Here is a 23,568-nt window from a genome sequence, read left to right as displayed (position 1 = left end):
GAAGACGTGGTCATCAGCTCATATTTTTGTTGTATATTTCAACGGCTATTAATTTTAAGATTTTCTGTTATGTTCTTCTTGTCCCATGGTTGATGCGTCTTTTGCTTCGGTCAAGTTTTTAAGATCCTGAACAAATTATTAAAAATACTGTTATGGAAAGTCTCAAGATAAAAAAAAACTAATCCGACAATGGGGTTCTACAAAATTTGAATTTGAGATGATAATTAGGTGATATCAGTCGCCTTTAGCACAAAAACTTGGGACTTTCTATCATTTGGCCGCGAAAACCTTTGACCAGTAAAAAAAAACCTGTAACGTCACAGGAAACCTGAGATAGTGGTAGCACTGCCAAACAGTGGCGTAATTTCGTCAAATCCTATGGGAGAGGACAAATTTCGAGCCAATTTTCCCAAATCAAGTTAAAATGAGATTAGAAACTAAAAAAATCAGCCATTTGGTACCATAAAGGTACTATTTAATGCTATAAAAGTACTATAAAGGTACTTTATAGTACCATAAAGGTAAATGTGTACTAAAAAATTGATCTGTTTCTGTTGATGCTTGAATTATGCAGGTTTATCTTACCTTTGACAAGATTTCGGAAGAAACTAAGTTTCAGCTGAGAGGGAGGCAAACCGAGGTCTGGGAGAGGCAGTCGCCTCCGCCTTATATCAAGTTACGTCCCTTCTGCCAAAAGTGCTGATTAGTATCTTGTTTTTTTCTGTGCTAGTATCTATTCCTTAGATAGTGCAGATGAACCCTTTAAAAAAATCTGGATGTACATAGGTTCTTTTGCTTTAGTTTGGTATCCCCTATAACATTCCCTGAAAGTTTTCTGTTAATACCCTTTATTGTTTTGTAGACCAAGGATCAAATGTGCCCCCCTTTTCTTATAAAAACCTGTTTGTAAACGATGGGTAACTGGCATAATTTACAGGCTTTGTTCCATTGGCTGAAAGTTAGTTTCTTGTCATCCCCGGGGAAACAGTTATCAGACCTTTTAACTATTTCGAGCAAAAGGCTACCTCAAAGTTTTTTTTTGGGAGGGGGGTTGAAACTAAGGACTCCTTCTCCTTACATTTTTACCTGTTTTGCACCTGTTTGATTCAAACACGCTGACTGATTGGGAGTGGGAGAGGCACTGGATGCACTCTGATCACTATTGACACCTAAGAGACTTCAGTGTTCCATTTATTTTCTCAAAAATAAAGCAGAGGGTAGTTTAAATCGAAAATTTGGCTTTGGACGCATGTTTTCCTGTCATTTCACGCAAATTAACGGCCCTCTGGCAATTCTAAATTCTTGATCAGCCTGCCAAAGACCATAGGCAGGCGTGCGTTGTTTACCTTTCATTCCAGGCAATCTAACGGTCCTATGTAGTTTTAAATTCCTGGTCAACCTGCCTGAGACTCTGAGTGGAAGTGCCTTTCTAAAAGCTAACAGTCATACTTACTCCCGCCGTTTACTCGTGCTATTTAACCAAACACTTGGAAAACTATGGTTTCACCGTTCGTCTGGGAGTCCAAAGGACTTGTTGGTCATGTGTCAATCCTGTAATACGGTATCCCACTTTTAGACTACAAGCGGCCAAGCCTATTAGGCTTAAGGTTTCACTTTTTCGCCTGTGAGTCCAAGCAAATTCAGTCCCAGATTTTGCATACAAGTCCAGTGGACAATCCTAGAAAGGGTTTATGCCAGATTTGCCTCTCACTCCCTCGGAGTATCTATCTTGGCTTTATTCCCTCAACTACTTAATTTTAATTTAGGTAACTGAAACTTTCCGTTGATTTTGAATTAAAATCAAGTACTTGTGAGCATCAAGCCATGGCTAATTGTGGAAAAAGCCAAGACAGATAGTCCGTGTGAGTGAAAGGTAAATCATAAACCCTTTTTAGCATTGTATAAAAATGATGTCAGTTCATTTGTTGATAGATAAGTCTATGTATCATCCATCCATGCGGCATTCCTAGGACAGAACTAAGGTAGATAGTCATAGAACTAAGGGATGAAAGATTGGATTTGGGTTGACGCGTGACGGGCATGTCCACTGGACTTGAATGCAAAATCTGTGTAACTGGATGCACTCTAATCACTATTGATACTTAAAAGAGTCACTGGAACTTTCAATTTCTAATGCAATTAGGCCTCTCCGACGGCTCTGTGACAACCTCTTCCATACGAAGCGGGATAGGGAAAAATATACAATACATTGAGGTTGCTGTGCAACTTTCTTGGACAGCACAGTAGTACTGCCTAATAAGATGCATTTTAGGGTATTAATATTACTATTTCCATTAGCAGTATAGGGAAAAATATACAATACATTGAGGTTGCTGTGCAACTTTCTTGGACAGCACAGTAATGCTGCCTAATAAGATGCATTTTAGGGTATTAATATTACTATTTCCATTAGCAGTATAGGGAAAAATATACAATACATTGAGGTGCTGTGCAACTTTCTTGGACAGCACAGTAGTGCTGCCTAATAAGATTGCATTTTAGGGTATTAATATTACTATTTCCATTAGCAGTATAGGGAAAAATATACAATACATTGAGGTTGCTGTGCAACTTTCTTGGACAGCACAGTAGTACTGCCTAATAAGATGCATTTTAGGGTATTAATATTACTATTTCCATTAGCAGTATAGGGAAAAATATACAATACATTGAGGTTGCTGTGCAACTTTCTTGGACAGCACAATAGTGCTGCCTAATAAGATGCATTTTAGGGTATTAATATTACTATTTCCATTAGCAGTATAGGGAAAAATATACAATACATTGAGGTTGCTGTGCAACTTTCTTTGACAGCACAGTAGTGCTGCCTAATAAGATGCATTTTAGGGTATTAATATTACTATTTCCATTAGCAGTATAGGGAAAAATATACAATACATTGAGGTTGCTGTGCAACTTTCTTGGACAGCACAGTAGTGCTGCTTAATAAGATGCATTTTAGGGTATTAATATTACTATTTCCATTAGCAGTATAGGGAAAAATATACAATACATTAAGGTTGCTGTGCAACTTTCTTGGACAGCACAGTAGTACTGCTTAATAAGATGCATTTTAGGGTATTAATATTACTATTTCCATTAGCAGTATAGGGGAAAATATACAATACATTGAGGTTGCTGTGCAACTTTCTTGGACAGCACAGTAGTGCTGCTTAATAAGATGCATTTTAGGGTATTAATATTACTATTTCCATTAGCAGTATAGGGAAAAATATACAATACATTGAGGTTGCTGTGCAACTTTCTTGGACAGCACAGTAGTGCTGCCTAATAAGATGCATTTTAGGGTATTAATATTACTATTTCCATTAGCAGTATAGGGAAAAATATACAATACATTGAGGTTGCTGTGCAACTTTCTTGGACAGCACAGTAGTGCTGCCTAATAAGATGCATTTTAGGGTATTAATATTACTATTTCCATTAGCAGTAACAACATATATATTTAATGGGATGCTTCCATAAATCTCCCCCTTTTGTGCAAGTAAGCACAAAATTCTGACGAAGATCACTCTGTCTTTCCATCTGATTTTCTCGTTATATTCTCTTGCTTTGTAAAAAAAAGCATACAAATGATATATGTTAAACTGCTTTTAAACTATGTCTGCCTGCACCCTTCAACCCACATACTACAGACTTACACCAAAAGAATTTCCATGGACGAAGGTAAAAGATTGATTAGATCCTTAAGGCTCGCTGACTTTAGAATGTTTGGTCATAAATGTTTCTTTTCGAGGCTTCGCCCCCCCCCACCTTCGCACGAAACAGTTCTTCCATTTATTTTCTCCAAAAATAAAGCAAGGGCTAGTTAAAATTGAAAAATTTCGTTTTGGCTAGACATAAATTCTGGTAGAAAAATCACTAAGCATTATTCTAGAGGTTTTCCATGACACTTTTTTAGAACCAAATTACGTGTTATTCGCTTCGGTTGTTTTGTTTGTTGTTGTTTGTGTTGTTTTGTTGTTGTTGTTTGTCATGTGTGTTGTTTTTTGTAGAGTACTTTTGACCACATAAAAAGTGGTACACTTGATTTCTGAGGGAAATGTAGCAAAAGTTATTAAACTACGAAAGGCATTGAAAATAAAATCCGGTTTTTTGAACTGGTTGAGGGAAACCTCACGCAATCAATCGAATCTTAAAAATCAGTAAAAACCACACGTTCCATTTAAAATGAAAAGTATCTCAATATGCGATATTTTGTAACAGGAGCGGTAAAAATAAGCCAAAAAAGAAGATGCTGTAAATATAGGACACCAAACAACAACTTAAGCAGACACAGCATGCCTTTGTCGTAATAATTGTCTGGGAATAAACAAATTGTTAATGTTTGAATTTTAATAGACGAATAATGTTCTCAAGATTAACTTATTAGCTGTCCTTATTTATTTTCATGGTCAAGAATAGCAACACCGACAAAAATGTAGAACTGCCCAAAAAACTTCAAATCTTCGCAAAAACCGAAAAACAATCTTAGAGAATCTTGTTTTCCGATATGAGTACAAATATGATTCAAGAGGGCAAAATAGGCTATTTTAATGTGCTTGTTAAGATATTAACTATCTAAGACATTGTTTATTTTTACAATTTTCTTTTATCTAAAAATTGTGTTGGAAAATAATTAAAATCATATTAAGAAAATTCACTATATATGTTGCCTGTAGCCTTTGATGTACCCATGACTCACTGATGCAACCTTTGTAAGCACTATCTGTGCAGAAAATAAATTAGCACTAAATAATCGCTTAGATGATCACAAAAATAAAACACAGCGATATTTTTTGGATGTTATTAAGCAGAATTTTCTTGAAATGGATCCAAAATCATTGGTATATCAATATTGATTGTTCGATCAGAAAATCTGATTTCTGAACAGGTGATTTTAAAAAAAACAAGTGAGACCTCACGGTAAATCGTTAGGTGTGGAAACCATTCTGCTGCTAACTTTTAGCAGAAACTTTTTCAATCTGTACGACTAAAGGATAAAATGAGCAATTGGTTTCACTAACATCCCCCCCACCCACAAATCATATCCCCCCATCCTTAATGTAAAAAGTTAAGCATGTTGCACCTTGTTTGAAGCGGAATTATGCAAGGTTTCTGATTCTATCATATCAAAGGGTTAACGCGGACTCTTTAGCCCCTCAAAAAACCCCCCACCTTCCTGTTGCGCAATTCTTAGCAGAATAAATATTATTTTGCACTTTGTTTGACGCAAGGATCTTCAATTGGTATAATTGTAAAGCAGAAATGGGCGAGATGTCTTCCACTGCAATCCACACCCCCCTCCTCTGCCAAATTTTTAACACAAAAGTAGACACTTGCACGATCAGAAGACCAAAAAATTTCCTTGGATCCTTCGCTAACCTTTCAGCATTAAGGTGAGTATGTTACATTTAAAAAAATCTTGAGCCATACAATGGTTTTTAATAATTGGATACAACTTATTAATTGGTTTTATTAATTAATTATTAATTAATTAGTATTATTAATTAATTAATGGATATAATTTATTGATACAACTGGAGAAACGCAGTGGATACTTCTTCTCCTTACATCTCTAACAGTCTAACACCTGCTCAATTCAAACACGCTGACTGATTTGAACCTCAAACTGGTCCCATGCCCACCAGCAGCCCTCTCCCCACTCTCTCTCAACAATTTTAGTAAGATGTTAGACATGTTGAACCTTGATTTAAGTTGAATCATACAAACATTATCATTCTGTATTGATGGGGGCACCAACTTGACGCCTAAATTCTTCAGCATCCCTTTATCGCCCCTTGCATATTCTACTTCTTAGAAGAGCATTAGGCATTTTTCAAGGTTTTTGGAAAATAAATCACGAATTTGTTTGAATCTAGATTGGTGGGGAACCAAAGTGGAACACGTGCCACTTCAGTTCTCCTTTCCACTTTAGACTTTAAAGCGGAAAGGTTGACATGTTCGATTATCTTTGAATCAAAAACATGCCATGGTTTTCAGTCTCTATGCTTTGGGCTACATAGTGAGCAGGTAGCCCCTCAAAGACTACTATCGCCTTCCCCAATATTTTTTTTATCTGTATAATAGAATGCTTAAAGTGGCCCTGGAATCCTTCATGACCAGTTCCAACAAAAAAATTTATAAAGAGAGGTAGGGAGGGGTTTTGTTTTTTCTCTTTTTTTTACTCATCTGTTTAAAATTTATGGGACAAGTACTGTTGTCTGATAGGACATGAGAATAATTGTTTTTGTAGGCGTTATTCCCATCTGACCTCAAATCTTCTTAAAACAAATGGGGCAAGTAATTTTGGGTCAAGGTTATACAGCTCATGAATTCTTTGAAGTATCAACTCCTTCTCAGTCCAACCTATCATCCACACCAAAGTGTCCATATTCCATGGAAATTTGGTAGGAGGTTAGCTTATAGTCAAGAAGACATTGTATATTTCTACACCATTGATCTTTAGAGCCCATTCGCTACCAGGCTAACACGTCTTTCTGCTCTATCATAAAGAGTGACTTATAAGGAATAATCTCAAAGTTTTTTCCTTTTCAGGGATGAAGGACTGCTTACCAATGCTAATTATTCGACCTTTTTCATTTATTTCCAATAAATTTTAGGGTAGAATGATTTGTCGTTATATAAATAGCTATGCAAAGATTACAAATAATAATGCAACGGAATGCTTGGCAGTTATTAATAAACTGTTTATGTGGTGATCGTTCGGTGGTAGACATTGAATTTACTTTTTTTTCACCATGATATACATATAAAGCAGTTAATAGGTGTCAAACTTTAAGTGAAAGTAACATAGGCAAAATTTGTATTAGAACTGCGACTTTAGAAATCTATATTGTATTAGATTCTGTGTTTTAAGGCAAAGCTTAGAAGCTAGGCCTTTTAAAAGCAAAGAAATTGATTGAGTGTTAGGAGATAGAGAATAAAGTTGGTTCCAAGAATACTAATAATTCTGAAACTGTATTCAAGGAACTTATTATCTTTTTTAAAATAAATATTTCTTCCTAAGACATGCCATTTTTATGGTTTTGAGGGGGTTGACAGCAGTAGCCTTTAAAGAAAGATAAAAAAGCCAGAGTATTGACCACACCACACTTTTTTTCAGTGACACATGTTGCAGAACTAAAGGATGCTGCAACAGATCATGTTACCATAACAACTAAAAACCAATTTAGTTTTAGAATGCGTTAGAGCCAACGGGGATTGTTATTGTGCTTAAATTATGCAACTGAAATTTGAAAGTTTCACTCTGTCTCTACTAGATTTCATAATATTTTATCAAAGTAGGACTTGTCATAATTTCTAGCATGTTTTTCCAGAATATTTGTGATTAAATACATCTTGGTATGTTTTAGACCACTTCTAAAAAGAGTGTAGTTCCTTGTTGTGCTTGCCAAAGGCAAAGTTTTTTTTTTATATCAAAATTCCTATTCGTCTCTACTTTTATGTTTATGACTTATAGCCTATGAAATTGGGCTGTAAAAAGTTTCAAATAACAAGATAAAATATGAAATAACAGGAAAACCAAATTGTGCTCGATAAGTATATTCCATTTTCAAACTATAAGTAAATCACTAATTTAAGTTGGTGTTCGTGTTATCATTTTCGTTTTCCAATTCAATTTCAAAACTCATCTTGCCAACAGCATCTTTTGTTTTGTTTTGCTTCAGACTATTAGCACTGTATTGAGACTGCAGTATCGTAATAGGAGTGTTTGGATTATAAGAGTAATCCATATGGTCCCCAGAGTTCTGCCCATATCCTTGTGCTGGTGTACCTTGATAATACTGCGGCGCACCTTGGTAATATTGAGGTGCTGCTTGGTAATATTGCGGTCCTTGTTGGTAATATTGCGGTTGATAATAGGGATCATAGGGGCTATAATATGGTTCCTGATAATATGCTGGCTGTGGGGCATAGTGAGCAGATGGGTAGAAGTTTTGAGGGTGGTCCCTGTATCTATCTCTAGTTTTATGATCGTCATCATGTCTCGTGTTCGAAGTATCCGCTCTTGTAGCAGTTGCACCATTCAAGAGGAATATTGGTGTCACAGCACCCATCGTAGAAGGAAAACCAGTTCCAGCAGTTGGTGTTCCCAGGAGACCTGAAATGTACCATATTTTGTTTACGTTATACTCAAAAAAGAAAAGAGGTCGGGGCTGCAATATGGCTTACAAATAAGTAAAAGTCTGAATCTCCTAAAAGGGGCCAACATCTAGTAGGAATCCAAAAACATCATAAGCTAATATTTACCCAATTTCTTTATTTACTATAGGAAGAAATTGTCCACAACACCCAGCCAATCGATGCTCTGAGAGTAATCACGGTGCTATGCAGCTGGTAACTGAAAATTGTACCTATCTGATCTACTTTTGCAATTAAACTAAGATGGTTTTCGGATGTTCGCCAGTAAGCGAAATAGTGAGTGAATAAATTGCGAAATATTTTTTTTTTCTTTTTTTTGTCTGAAGGTATGCAAACACTTCTCGTTATATAGATTGCATACAGTCAGTAGGTATCTTTAAAAAAAAAAATTATAAGTAGTTTCATAGTAGCCTTTCGCTCATGGCTTGGGGATAGAGCTGAATCTTTCATAAAAAGTTTTTTCTGAAGAACGTGGATAAGAGAATACAGAATTTTATATTAAAGGAAAATAGAAAAATATCTTATATCAAGTTCTTACATAGACCACCTTGTGAAAGCAAGAATGTCGTATATGCACTTTTTAAAATTCCGAGAAAAGCACAATTTAAAAAATTAGTTTTTATAGAGCTGAACGTATGGTAGAGAAAAAAACGAAGGAATGTCAACTTAAAGATGCTTGTGAGGGAAACCTATTGGTAGAATTTTGGTCCTGTTGGATGGAATTTATTAGATCAAAAGGTCGAACGAAAAAGGGATACGAAATTTTAGCCCGCCTTTTTTGCTGCTAAAGTAGTTACGACAAAGTGCAGACAGCGCTTGGGATTTTTTTCCATTTTGTTACAAAATTTTTCATCAATATTTTCTCAGGAATAGCCAAGGCTTATCCTAGAGTTCAGACGAGGCTTTTCTACCTTTTCCCACTGCTTTGATCGTTTAAACTGAATTTTTATACAAAATGGTAACTGAAAAATGGTTATAAACTGAAAAATAGAAAAATGGTAACTGAAAAATGGTACTGAAACTGAAAAATAGAAAAATGGTAACTGAAAAATGGTACTGAAACTGAAAAATTATAACTGAAAAATAGCTGATTATAACAAAATGGTTATAATCCAACTTAAGAAATTTCAATTACTTGGCAAAAAATTCATGGTAAGTGATTAGCATTTACTAATTGCCTTTCTGCCTTATCAGATTTTTTGATGGGGAAGGGGGTTACAGCTTTCGATTCTAGGAATGCTGCCTCAACCACAGTGGGTGGATGGTTTTGTCTCGATCCATTCTTGCAAAACCGCATTTGTAATACTCCACATTTAGAGGAGACATAATCTGACAGAACATTTTTAATTTTTTCAACAGGAATAACAGGTTTCAAAGTCAATAGCTTTGGGACCATAAGAAACTCAATTACTTTTGTGGAAGAGGTGTCTTGCCTTGCTTTATGTTTATCCTCCACAGCAAATGTTTAGTTCAGAGACTGATTCATCAGAGAATGACAGTTTGGAACCGACTCTTTTCAAGTGGGCTTGTGTACATTGAAGTTGTTTAATTTTGGAGACTGGAACATTAGCGTACTTATAGATTTTGGAAGGACACTGAAAATATAGAACTTTGTCCATTTGAATAATGACATAAGGGGTGCTTTTTGCTTACTTTTTGAGCTGCTTCACTAGTCCAGTGGTGAATGTACTTCGTTGTACTTCAGGCTTCTTTCAGTATAGCTATGGACTGTATGTATATCCTGTATGCTCGAGTAACTGGGTTCGCATTACTTCATTATTCCTTTCAACAGTCTAGGGCAATTACGAAATACATCTCTAGCAGCGAATCTCATGACTGAATTTCGTTCCTGTGGCCCACATGAATCCGACCAAATGATTTTCTCAGAAAGGTAAGGATAGTTAGATAGAATTCTTTCATTCATCAGGGCAACACCACTTACTATTTCTTTTTCCGGCTGACCCGCAACTGTTTTAGGCCACAATACGCAGCCCACTTCTTCTATGTGTTCACCAGAAGCTCTTTGATATGAGAATACACCCTTAAAGTCATATGCTGTAATTTTGTGTATGTCTGATGACGCATTACCACGAGGAAGAACAAATACATTTTCAAGGTCGAAGCATAAAACAGCTACGGAATTATTACCCCTATCCTTTTATTTCTACTATCTAGTCTTAGCTTTCCTAATGCAATTTCCTTCAATACTCTTCTTTTTGGTTCTGGTAGCTCAAATTTATGTTTTTCGCCAACAAGTTTCTCTTCGCATGTGCCACATAAGTTCCTCTTGAGTTTATGGAGCCCCAGACTTTCATTTTGAAAATATTAGAAACAATGAAAATATTTCTATAAATTCCTGAAGATACTGGAGTACTTCTTTCATCCTTCTGTAAATAAAGTACTAAGAATCCCCTATAATTCAGAACTTAAGTTTAAAAATGCCAAGATAGAAGGTTAATTACTAACCACAGAGAGTCAAAAACGGCTGAGTGCTCCAACAAATACCAATTCTTTTCTTGGCACATTCTTCCTATTATTCTTATTTGCATTCTAATAAGTCATTCCCCTTCCTCTTCCCGAATGACTGTGATAGAGGCTATACAATTACAATAAAATACCCCTGGTTAATCCTCCAGTCAGTTACGACAATCTTAACCTCCACAAAAGTTAGAAACATGCGCTTACAATAAAGTTGAATTATTGATTTACATAGCTGAGAGGCATCGTAGAGCAAAACGAGATACACCATTAGAAAGTTCGTAAGAAATAGCGCTGATAGGCTATGTAACTCAATTTTGACTAGGGGTGTAGCTTACGACATTCTTGCTTTCACAAGGTGAAATGTATGTCCTATGTTTTTTCGTAATGCCTGTTGTCCAGCAGGCTCTTTGGCTAGTGAAAAAATAAGACAAATAATACACTGATGGATTGCTACCTGATGGATTACTAGACTGATAGATCACTAACTGTAATAACACAATTCGGATGTATATTTCCAGGCATATACACGAAAAAAAGCCATACGAAAAAAAACATTCAAAAAATATATTTTTTGTAAGTTTGTAGCAGTTTCGAGAGGAAAAGGGTGTCCAAAGGGGCGAATCAGTCTATGATACACAACTTAGTCACATAAAGCAATGATTCCACAGTAATTTTTCTTAACGAGTGTTGGATGGAAGAGCAGTAACCATTAGAGGGTCACCTTTTGGTGGCTTTTTATCGTGACAAGCTTGCAATAGAACATTTAGAAAAATTATTTGCTAAAAATATATAGTATAGAGTTAAGCCTCTATGCAAACTAGCTTTCTTTCTGTGTAAACCGAAATTTCCTTACAAACATTAGTTTGAAATTCTAAAATTGGTTTCAACACTATGGATAACGCACAGAAACACTGTACGCTCGGGTTACTAGCCAGAAGAACTACCCTGTACTGAGTGCTTGAAGCGTCTTTTTAAATTGCTTAACCCTTTTATGGATTCTTATCATTGTGATGTGAGAACTACTACTACGCTGCACTTCTGCTTAGAATGGTTTCCTGAGAGAGGTTATTTAAAAACTTACTACTGAGTACTTGAAGGGTCTTTTAAAATGCTTCAGCCCTTCTTGGATTTTTCTCATGATGATGTGAGAAACTACTACTACGCTGCACCTCTGCTTTGAATGGTTTCCTGAGAGAGGTTATCTATGAAATCGTACTACTGAGTACTCGAAGTGTCATTTAAAATGCTTCACCCCTTCTTGGATTTTTCTCACGATGATGTGAGAAACTACTACTACGCTGCACCTCTGCTTTGAATAGTTTCCTGAAAGAGGTTATCTAAAATCTTAATACTGGGTTCTTGAATTGTCTTTTAAAATACTTCACCCCTTCTTAGATTTTTCTCATGATTAAATAAAAAAAACAAGTTTTTTTTAACTGAAAGTAAGTAGCAACATTAAAACTTAAAACGAACAGAAATCACCCGTATATGAAAGGGGCTATTCCCTCTTCAACGCCCCGCTCTTTACGCTAAAGGTTTTTACTGTTTTTAGAGGTAGAGTTAAGAGAAAGAGTAAAACTTTAGCGTAAAGAGCGGGGCGTTGAAGATGAAAAGCCCCTTTCATATACGGAGTAATCTCATATAAGGAAGTATGCGCATATTGCCTTTTCGTCAGTTGTACATCCCCCTCATCATGCCCTGAAAGTTTTCATTTAATATTCTTAAGCCATTCATAAAATTAAAAATATTTTTTCGATCTGAATGTTTCTATTTCTCATAATATCAGAAAAAAAACGTTATAACCGAGATTACCGAAAAAAATGAATTTAATTCAAAGAAGATGCCTGCAGTATACTCATATGCTGCAATATTGAACTAGCTCTCAAAGGGATTACACCTGTTTGAACTTTTGAATTGTTTGAACTTGATTCCTTAGCCATGAATCAATTCAGTGACTACAGAAATTGTGCAATCTGATACTTGAATTTATCACACAATCAGATTTTTGGCGTTTTGAATTGAGAAAATTAGATACGATAGCCAAGTGTGGTGTGTAGAGAAAATAGGATATAATTTGCTTGCGCGTTAATTGCACTTTTTAGTGTAGAGAAGGATTAGCAGTTGGGCCGACCTCGCACAGTTTGGACTGATTGTTCACTTGGATAAATTAGTGAGGCTCAGCCCTCACGGAAAGATAAGTTTCTTTCACTTTATAATCTTTCATTTACTAGGCATGAATCCTGCGAACATTAAAATCGGTGATTTATTCCTAGCCAAATTTGCGGGCTATCCCCTCTGGCCAATTCGAATCCTAGAGGTAATGACGATAAATACCGGAGACTGCAAATTTGCTGTTTTTTGCTAAGGCAAAAAACACGTTTTTTACTACGGTACAAAAGGGGGTGTTCCCTCTTCAACGCCCTGCTCTTTGCGCTAAAGTTTGACTCTTTCTCTCAACTCTAATTTTTAAAACAGTAAAAACTTTAGCGTAAAGAACAGGGCGTTGAAGAGGGAACAGCCCCTTTCATATACAGGGTAATTTCTGTTCGTTTTAAGTTTTAATGTTACTCCTTACTTTCAGTTAAAAAAAACTTGTTTTTGTATTTAATTTCTGAACGTTTTTTAGTTAATCCATGTTTTGATTTCGGCTCTCCGCAAGGGGAATAATTAAAGCGAAATTTGCATATTTATTTATTTGGCTAAACGGCCCTCTCCATAGTTTTGATCGAATGATTTTGAGAAAAAAGGAGGGGAAGGAGGCTAAGTTGCCCTCCAATTTCTTGGGTACTTAAAAAGGCAACTAGAACTTTTAGTTTTTTACGAACGTTTCATTAGTAAAATTTATATGTAACTTACGAATTAGCTTACGTAACAAACTTCTATATTCGTACGTTTTTATTATGTATATGAGAGGGTTCACCCACTCGTCGGTAAAATTGGTATTACTGGCTTTCATATAAAGTGAATATACCACTCGATGCCTTTTTTAATGCTGTTTACAAATATAATAATCGCTTCTACCGATAATTCAGATTTAAGCACTTTTTGACCTCTTAAAAATGACCTTTATATGGGGTCATTACAAATCTATAATAGTTTAGAAACAAATTTGGGTTATATATTTGCACATAAGGGGGGGGGGGATAAAGCATAGCATATATTAAATACGTAAACTAACCATTGCTGTATTTATTTTTTTTTATTTTTTTTTTAGATGTTTGTGCTGTTGCACTGGTGATTTCTCTTCTCATTAAAATTCGATGTGCACAAACACACACAAAAAAAAATACAGTAATGGTTAGTTTTGCTAGGGGTAAATGCTATGCTTTACCCCCCCCCCCCTGATGTGCAAATATATAGCCCAAATTTGTTTCTAAACTATTACAGATTTGTAATGACCCCATATAAAGGTCATTTTAAGAGGTCAAGAGGTCAAAAAGTGCTTAAATCTGAATTTACGGTAGAAGCGATTATTATATTTGTAAAGAGCATAAAAAAGGCATCGACTGGTATATTCATTTTATATGAAAGCCAGTAATACTGTTTGCACCAATTTTACCCACTCGTCAATACCTCGCTCTTTACACTAAAGCTTAAATTTTGTCCCCTGAATCACAAAGGCCGTAGAATAAATAGTTGAAATTACTAAAAATGCTTTAGCGTAAAGACTGAGGTATTAGGAGGAGGTGAACCCCCTACATGCGTAATATTTTCTGTTCGTTTTAATTTTTAATACTACTCCTTACTTTCAGTTGAAAAAACTTTTGCATATTTATTTTTTCATTGTTTTTTTAAATAATGTTAGAAAATGCTGCGCCCCCTTTATTGAAATCTTGTTACCCCATGACAAATTCCTCCATGGAAAGTATCTCCCACATAATCCCCTCTTCTCAACCCCCCTCCCAACCAAAAATATCCCGGAAAACGTCTGTACATTCCCCAAAAACCATTACTATATGCAAACACTGGTCAAAATTTATAACTTGCAGCCCCTCCCACGGGTACTGTGGGGGATTAAGTCGTCCCCAAAGACATAGTTATAATGTTTTTTTACTATGCTGAATAAAATGGCTATCTCAGAATTTTGATCCGACGATTTTGGGAAAAAATGAGTGTGGGAGGGGGCCTAGGTGCCCTCCAATTTTTTGTCACTTAAAAAGGGCACTAGAACTTTTCATTTCCGTTCGAATGAGCCCTCTCGCAAAATTCTAGGACCACTGGGTCGATGCGATCACCCCTGGGAAAAAAAACAACCAAAAACATACAAATTATTTTGGTTTGGGGGGTTGAGAGGAGGGGGCTATGTGGGAGGATCCTTCCTTGGAGTAATATGTCATGGGAGAAGAAAAATTCAATGAAGGGGGCGCAGGATTTTCTAGCATTATTATAAAAAAAACATTACAAAAATAAATATGAAAAAGTTTTTTCAGCTGAAAGTAAGGAGCAGCATTAAAACTTAAAACGAACAGAGATTATTACGCATATGAGGGGTTCATCTCCTCCTAAAAACCTCGCTCTTTGCGCTATAGTAAATTTACGTATGAAAACAAGAAAGGAAATAAATAAATGAAAAGAGAAAAATCAAATAGGTGAAAAACGAGGATTTTGTCAGCCAGTAGCAAAATATGAAAAACAAGCAAAAATTTCGACAAGGACCTCCGCCAAGTCGTCCTCAGTGTTCAAAAAAATAAGAAAGAGGAAAAAGAAAAAAAAGAAACAAAGAAGAAACAAACAACAAAATATAACCTTCTTAAGTAAACTGTACGAGAGGAAAAAAGACATTGACTCAGACAACATTTAGCGAAAACTCGCTTATCAGAAAAAATTTCAAAACTCGAATTTCAACATTTTCAACAAACACGGATTTTCCTTCCTAGATTTTGTCCTGGCTCTCCTTTGGAAAATCTATCCTCCAAGGTTTTCACACCCAAGGAACAAAGTGTTCTATCCAAAGGACCTAAATTTGCAATGGATCAGACACACGTAAATATATCAGAAATTATTACGAGTGTGGAGTCCGGTATTTTTAGCTCTCAATGTGAAGTTGAAAGTCCAGACCTACTAAGAGGAGAAATAGTAAAGAGTATCCTTGATTATAAGCCGTCATGGTCACTTACAACTCAATTAAAGGAAGAAATTAAAATGCTCCGAAATTTGAAAAAAAGATAAAAATATAGTAATTACTCGCCGCTATTTTCGTCGAGGGGACAAAGGAAACACTGTTGTGATTATGGATTCTGCAGATTATCAAATAAAATAAATACCCTTTTATTGGATAAACATACTTACAAAGAAATAAAAACCGATCCCACAGATAAATACACCAAGCAGTTGAAAAAAGAATTCGAAATTTTAAAAAACAATAGAATAATCATCCCTCAAATGCACAGAAAATTTTACCCAAAAGGTTGTTCAGCCCCAAAATTTTATGGTCTACCCAAAATCCATAAGAAGGATACTCCGTTACGTCCTATTGTAGCATGTTATATTTCTCAAGCTACAGGTGTAGGAAGATTCTTAGCTACAATTTTCAAGTCTCTTCTTACAACACAGAAACCTTATATAAAAAATTCCATAGATCTTGTTGAGAAGCTGAAAAATCATAGTACATCAGAAAAAACTATCATATCTAGTTTTGATGCAGTTCCCATGTACACTTCATGCGATGTCCATAAATGTGAACAGCCCTTACAAAGAAAATTAGATTAAAATTCTGCTTGGTCAGATTATAAAACCTTAGAAATTGACACAATAATGACGCTTGTACGTCTTTGCAACAAGTTCTCTCTATATTTTATGTTTCAAGGAAAATTTTTCCTTCAGGTCAAGGACCTACCCATGGGCACAGTTTCGTCTTCATTTTTGGCAAATTTTTATATGGATTTCATAGAACAGTCTGCTTTGCATAGTTTCCCCTTAAAACACTCTCTCTGGTTTCGTTTCGTCGATGATATTCTTGCTGTTTGGGAACATGGTCAGGACTCTCTAAAAGATTTTTTGGCACATTTGAATTCTTTTGATTCGAATCTTCAATTCACAATAGAACTGGAAGATTCAGGAAAGTTTCCTTTCTTGGATGTTTTAATTATAAAAAATAGTCCTAGCCTTGAATTTTGTATATATAGAAAGCCGACCCATTATGATCGGTATCTACATTTCTCGTCAAATCACCCTCCTTGTGTAAAGAGGGTAGTAATTTCTTTAGTCGACAGGGTTCTAAAAATATGTTCACGTAATCATGTAAAATCGAGGTAGATTACGTTAAAGATATTCTATTCTGTAATGACTACCCAATCAATCTCATTGAAAATAGAATAGATAGACGATTAAAAAAGGTAAAACAGAAAATAGGAAGCCCGTCCCCCTTGATTCAGTTACACTGGCAATTGAGAAAAAACTTTCAATAAATTATCATATGTCTCGAAACTCAGCGACAAACTTGGAAAAATTTCAAAGAAACATAATCTCTCTGTTTCTTTCAAAACTGAACAAAAAGTTGAACGTTTTTTCAACTCGGAAAAGGATAAAACGGACCCTATACTAGGTAGTGGTGTCTAAAGAGTCCCGTGTTCATGTGGAAAATTTTTACATTGACAGGACCCATCAACAACTAGGGGAACGATTGCATGAACACAAAATTTCAATAGATAAGTCCCTGAGATTTGAAAGTAAAAATGACAACTTTGATTCAGCTCTGGCCCAGCATATATACGAAAATCCCGACACCTTAGTTCTTTTTGAAGAGGCACCTTTAATATCTACCGCAAATGGCCTACCGCAATCTTTCAAAGAGGCAATTGAGATATAAAAAAAAAACATAAATAGAAATTTGGCTATAAATAGAGACACGGGAGATATTTCCTTAAGCCCAATTTATAACAATTTAATATTAAAAGACTCTATGAACATTTTCGCCCAGCCTAATTTAAGACGACCTGTCCACATCAAACAGTTCGTGGTAACGGACTGTAGTAAGGAGCGACCCGGCTCAATAGTAACCAAAACTCTAAGAAATGGAATTTTGATACCAATAGCTAATCAAAAGAATCGCATTTTAATGCTGATTTTAAATACATAACTTTCATCAAGTTTAGTTCTACCTATCAAAAGTTACAAGCCTGAGAAAATTTGCGTTATTTTAGAAAATAGGGGAAACAACCCTTAAAAGTCATAGAATCTTAACGAAAATCACACCATCAGATTCAGCGTATCAGAGAACCCTACCGTAGAAGTTTCAAGCTTTTTTACTGTTTTTACTGTTTTAATTACTGTTTCAAGTTTTTACTTGAATTACTGTTTACTGTTTAAAGTTTTTTACTGTTTTAAAATGTAGAGTTAAGAGAAAGAGTCAAACTTTAGCGTAAAAAGCGGGGCGTTGAGAAGGAAAAGCCCCTTTCATTTACGGAGTAATTTCTGTTCGTTTTAAGTTTTAATGTCGCTCCTTACTTTCATTTAAAAAACTTGTTTTTTTATTTAATTATAATGAAGAACCTAATATTACCATTGTTCTAGAAGCAAAGCTTCGTTCTATAAGCTTTTATTTTCTTCATTTTAATTCTTATATCATTTTTAATATCTGAGCATATTCGTTATGAGCATTTGACAATTTCAATTTGAGCCAGGATAAAAAGATCTGTTGAAACAATGCTCCTTGACACCAAGACATCGCAATATTTATTTTTAAGGATAAAATGATTTAATAGGCTATATGTAAACACAGATCAAAGTTCGTAACTTGCACCCCCTCCCACGGGGACTGTGAGGGAGTAAGTCGTCCCCAAAGACATAGTTTGTAGGTTTTTCGACTATGGTGAATAAAATGGATGTCTCAGAATTTTGATCCGGTGACTTTGGGAAACAATGAGCGTGGGAGGGGGCCTTGGTGCCCTCCAATCATCATCATTATTTCAAAGATTTTCAAAGATTTTCCGCCAATTTTTCATGTACTTTTTATCTAAGAAACTCTCTGCAAAAAATTTGAAAATTCTAATTTGTTACATGGATAAAAATGAAACTCAGCTATATCAGCTGGAAATAACAGAATTACCTCCTTTCGTTGATAAGTTAAAAATAAAACAGAGAAGAAAAATGACATACCAGAAATTCCCCAGGGAACATACAAATTATTGAGGTTTAGATCGTTCTCTAAAAAAAACCTAAGGACGTTATAATTCTGGTTTGGCGAATTGACGGATCTATAACTAATAAATCCAACAGTGCAAGTATATTGCATATTTTTTGAAAATTGCAGCTACAGCCTTGTCGCAAAATCACACTTTTCAGAGGGAAAATATACCTTAATGCTGAAAATGGAGCTTTTGAAATTGAGGCTTTCATAAAAAACTAAGCTACTGTTTATATCGGTTAGAAGACCGGGAATTTGAATTTACCGTTAACAGAGCATATCTTGAAAATGGCGTTTACTGTTCAATTCCACTGGAAACCTACTAGTTTATTTTACTTTGGGATACTAGCTAGAAAGAACTTTGTAATAACCATTTCCAAATTTATCAACATTTAAAGTATACAAGTCACAATAGGTTTATATGGGTGGAACTATCTAAATTTACCCGAACTATATCTGGACTTAACAATAAAGAGAGAGCTAGAAAAGAACTCTCATTGAAAGCAAGGCTGTTTGAAATTGAGGCTTTCTTAAAAAATTCAAACTACTGGTTATATTGGCTAAAAGACCGGAAATTTGAATTTACCGTTAAAGAACGTTTCTTGAAAATGGCGTTTATTCTTTCAATCCCACCGGAAACCTACTAGTTTTTTGTACTTTGGGACACTAGTTAGATAGAAGTATGAAGTGATAGTTTCCAAATTTATCAAAATGTAAAGTATGCAAGTCACAGAACGTTTAAGTTTCTGGAACTATCTGAACTATCTAAATTTACCTTAATTATATCTGAACCTAACAACTTTAAAGAGAGTACTACAAAAGAGTTCCCATTGTTTCAAAGCCACTGGGAACTTCCAAATTTATTGTGCTTTTTAAGAGGTGGATCCAAGTAAATCCAAGTTAAAAAATAGTCTAGAGATGCCAGGGAAAAATTCATCGAGATTTGAACCTTTTTAACTAATTCAGCACGATTTCTTTACTAAAAACGTGGTGCTATTTCTATAGAAATTAAACAGGAATTTCAATAAAATTTAAATTTCTATAATTTGAGGAGAGAGAAAACGGAGACTGAAAATAGAAAATGAAAATGAAAATAGAAAATAAAAGATTTTGATACCCAGAACACATATTATTATATAATTTACGGTAGGTTCTAACATTTTCATCATATATTGTATTCAGTTTGGAAGGGAATTTTCAAAATTATGCTGAACTATAGCTTACCGAATTCAATATACCTTTTAGGTTTATCTTACAATACCATTTAGAAATTGCACTCAAAACGGATTTTTTTTGCAATTTCCAAATTTTTCGATCTATAGAATTTTGGAAACTATTAAAATCACAGAATTATTGTATTGAATCATTTTCAACGGTTTGTGTCTGCGTTTATCATCTCTATAAAACAGGAAAAATTTTTAATACATCCTAAGCTCCTAGAACAGATGCAGATTCAAAATTTGAATTGAGAAACATAGAGGATATAGCAGTAAAGGTTATTTTTTTTTTTATTTCAGGGATCCATTTTTGAACCTTGATGCCCCCTCCCCCCAAAAAAAGTTCCGTCTAAGCGTCAAGTGAACCAGCTTGGCTGGATAGCAGAATTCATTTAATTTCAATGCTTCCATTTCACCGAATTACTTGTTTTCCCATAATTAAATTTCAAGCATGTAGGAGTTTCATTGTATATTTTCAATACCGGAGACTAATTGAAATTAACAAAAACGTCATAAAATTGTTATAGTAGCTTTCTTTTTGTTAAATATCTGTTGCATATACCATTTATATTACAGGATTTGTGCGTAACTGAACTCCTATCTAACTGAACTCTGTTCACTCATCTTATTTAACTGAACGCTTGTTTAACTCAATACCAGTTTAACTAAGTGCCAAAGCAAGTTAACCCCCAAGTGACTTAGCCCCGTGAAACTCAAATTTCCTTGAGCTCAATCCTATTTAACTCAACCTCCATGAAACTCAACCCCACTTTAACTCAGACCCCTTTTAAACCAACCCTGTTCGACCTAACCTAGATTTAATGAATCCCCATGCAACTCAATTCCACTTTAACTCAATACCTCATGCCCAATACCTCTCGTGTAACTCAACCCTCTTCTATAACAACTATTATGCAACCCAACCCCTGCTTAGCCTAACTCTTTTTGACTCAGCCCCTATTCTAACCCGTTTCTGTAATCATAAAATTCAATTCTGCTCGAGCTTTAGGCATGTACAATTTGCAAGCTCAAGTTATTCTTGCCAGAACAGCTAAAAGCTATTCTGGTCAAAATCACTGTTTTGTATCGGAAATCGGCAAAACCGAGATATTTGTAACTGAAAAGAAAGATGAGAGCTTTAATTTGTGTCCAAGTAAATCTTCTTCGGATCTTCTAGAATCGATCGTTTGCTATGATCTCTCCCAGTGAAAAGAAAAAACATAACACGTTGGTGACACTCTTTATTGGGGCACATAGGGTATAGAGGGGACTAAAAAATTTGTTCAAGGGTTATCGGAAGTGCTGGACATCGATAGTATGATTTTCATCAGATTTACATCCCATTTTGAAAATTTCCATTTTACATCCCATTCTTTTAGAGTAAAAAGTTCTTATGTTGATAGGTTTTGGTTTGTAACTTCAAACTTCATTGATTTTAAACATTTAAATCAGCATAAGAAGCCAGTTCCTTTGCTGCATATACTGGTTATAAAATCTACATTGTTAGAAATTCAGTTATTATTGAGAAAGGTTGCTCTGCTCTTTACTTATCGTTCATAATTATTAATAACTTGATTTATTAAATTAAGAATTATTTTGAGAATCGAATCTTATTTAAGAATATAAAATGAGTACAATCGTCACTTAATACATTAACTTCAAACAAAGTTAGTCGTTTTCCCCCTCAACTAATTGACTTTAATGCCTAAGTCCCAAAATGATCAGTTCTTTGGTTTAGCTATTATATTCCGTAGTCACAGATGGTAACAGTATTTTAACATTCGGACAGGTTTTTGTCGATTTTGAGTCAAACTGTAGGTAATGTTGAATGATTTATACACATTTTAAGGAATGGAATCCTAAAATAATAAATCTGACCACTCCACTATAAGAGAAATGGGGTACTAGTTTGCTTACCTAGTTGGTTCAGTAGTAGGTTAGATGTTAGAAAGGGACTTGATGCGTCTGTTGATGCGGGGAAACTTCCAAGTTGACTGAGCCCTAGAAGCGAACTACTTGAAGTAGCTGGGAAGGATCCGAGTTGACCCAGGCCTGCTAAGGGATTATTAAGAGACGTCGGAAATGCTCCAAGTTGATTTAGTCCTAAGAATGGGTTGTTAGAAGATGAAATGAGATCAGCCAATCCAATCGTCTGTGCTTGACTAAATGGAGCAAAAATACCAAAACACATAAAGAACAATAGCCTGAAATAAAAATATCTTAAAAGATGATCCAAAGAGAATAATAAACTATGTTTTAAAAACGTTTTACTACGACTAGATACGTTTTTTAGTCAACACTGAAGTGTTGTATAAATAAGGAGCAATGTGCTTCCAATGCATCAAATTGTTAATTTTTTTTTCTCTGTTTTCCACAGCTAGTTTGTATAGAAGTGGTGGCTGCTGAAATTTCGGAGGCGGCTCATTCAATTAAGAATTGAAAGTTATAATGGCAACCACCCCCGGCCGTGCTCGATTTTAAATCAATAGAAACCTAAAAACAACTAATGCCGCTAATAGACAAGCGTTACCTGACAAGTTGAAAAATATATAACAAGTTTAATTTATAATTGCTCTGTGACTAGACCTTGATTAAAGGTTGTAACCCTGTTGTAACCTTAAATTTTCTGAAATTGGAAAGATTGAGTAGCTTTTAAACAGTTTCTTTTCTGCTCTGAAATTTTAGCCATAAAAGTTTATAAGGCAGAGGATGTGTTTATGGTTTGATCTTTAGTCCAATGTAAAGCATAAAAAAAAAAAAATGGAAAAATACTCGACTTTATTACTATATTATTTTAAAAAATTTCAATTTCACTGCTTTCAATTTCCACTTGGCCATCCTGGCTAAGTGGTTGACGCACTGGTTGGAGAATTCTTTGTCCAAGGGGAGCGGGTAAAATCCCTGGCATAGCCAGTTATATGGGTTGGGACGGCGGTCAGTGGCACGACCATGTAAGCTCAGCCAGAGTCAACCAAGCTATAAATGGGTGCCTGCAGAAATCTGGGGAAGGTAAGCAGAAATGGTGTGTGACAGCACAGGATGGCTAGCCTCCAGCCCCTCCCATTGCACTTTATGTCTGAAGGGCCACGAAACGGAGTATCAACACCGCCAATTTGGACCTTAAGGGTCTAGTGCCGTCGTATATGCTACTTACTTACTTACTTTGAGTTTCCTAGGTAGAATGGTCCTTCAGAAATAACCTTAAGATTTCCTCCTCTCCTTGTGCAAAATTATTTGCTATAGCAATCTTTAAGTTTTTGCAAAAAAAATTTTTAATTTTTAATCTTTCATTTAAAGTCTTGAAACATCAGACGTATTTTAAATGTATTGTGAGCGAATATTCGGTTCCTAAAAAACCATTTTGCGAGTCTCAGCATTGACTGACCGTCTCAAAGACAAAGGCACAACTGCAAATTTTCCCAGAACCCCAGGGAACTCCCGAAGCAACTTTGATAAAAATTGCTAGAAAATCTTATATGCCTCAGCAGTTTGAAAAGCTAAAGAGAGGCTAGTTTAAAATAAATAGAAAATGTATAATTTCATACTAATTGTTATGCAATGCATTGTTTATCAAACAGT

At 35.2% G+C, this 23,568-nt stretch overlaps 1 protein-coding gene across 1 annotated transcript in view; it reads right to left on the bottom strand.

The window, feature by feature from the left end:
- Positions 1-7,550: 7,550 nt before the first annotated feature.
- Positions 7,551-23,568, bottom strand: part of LOC136031731 (uncharacterized) — a 25,580-nt gene continuing 9,562 nt past the window's right edge. Inside the window, exons 2-3 of the mRNA XM_065711438.1 lie at positions 21,907-22,193; positions 7,551-8,125 (exon numbers count right to left, since the gene is read on the bottom strand). Of these exons, the coding sequence (XP_065567510.1) occupies positions 7,596-8,125; positions 21,907-22,193 (817 nt within the window). The 3' untranslated portion in view covers positions 7,551-7,595. The remainder of the gene's footprint in view (positions 8,126-21,906; positions 22,194-23,568) is intronic.

This window comes from Artemia franciscana, chromosome 10 (genome assembly GCF_032884065.1).
Source record: "Artemia franciscana chromosome 10, ASM3288406v1, whole genome shotgun sequence".
Classification (NCBI taxonomy): domain Eukaryota; kingdom Metazoa; phylum Arthropoda; class Branchiopoda; order Anostraca; family Artemiidae; genus Artemia; species Artemia franciscana.
The sequence above is the reverse complement of the archived record's forward strand: the minus strand, read 5'-3'. Positions and strand labels throughout refer to the sequence as shown.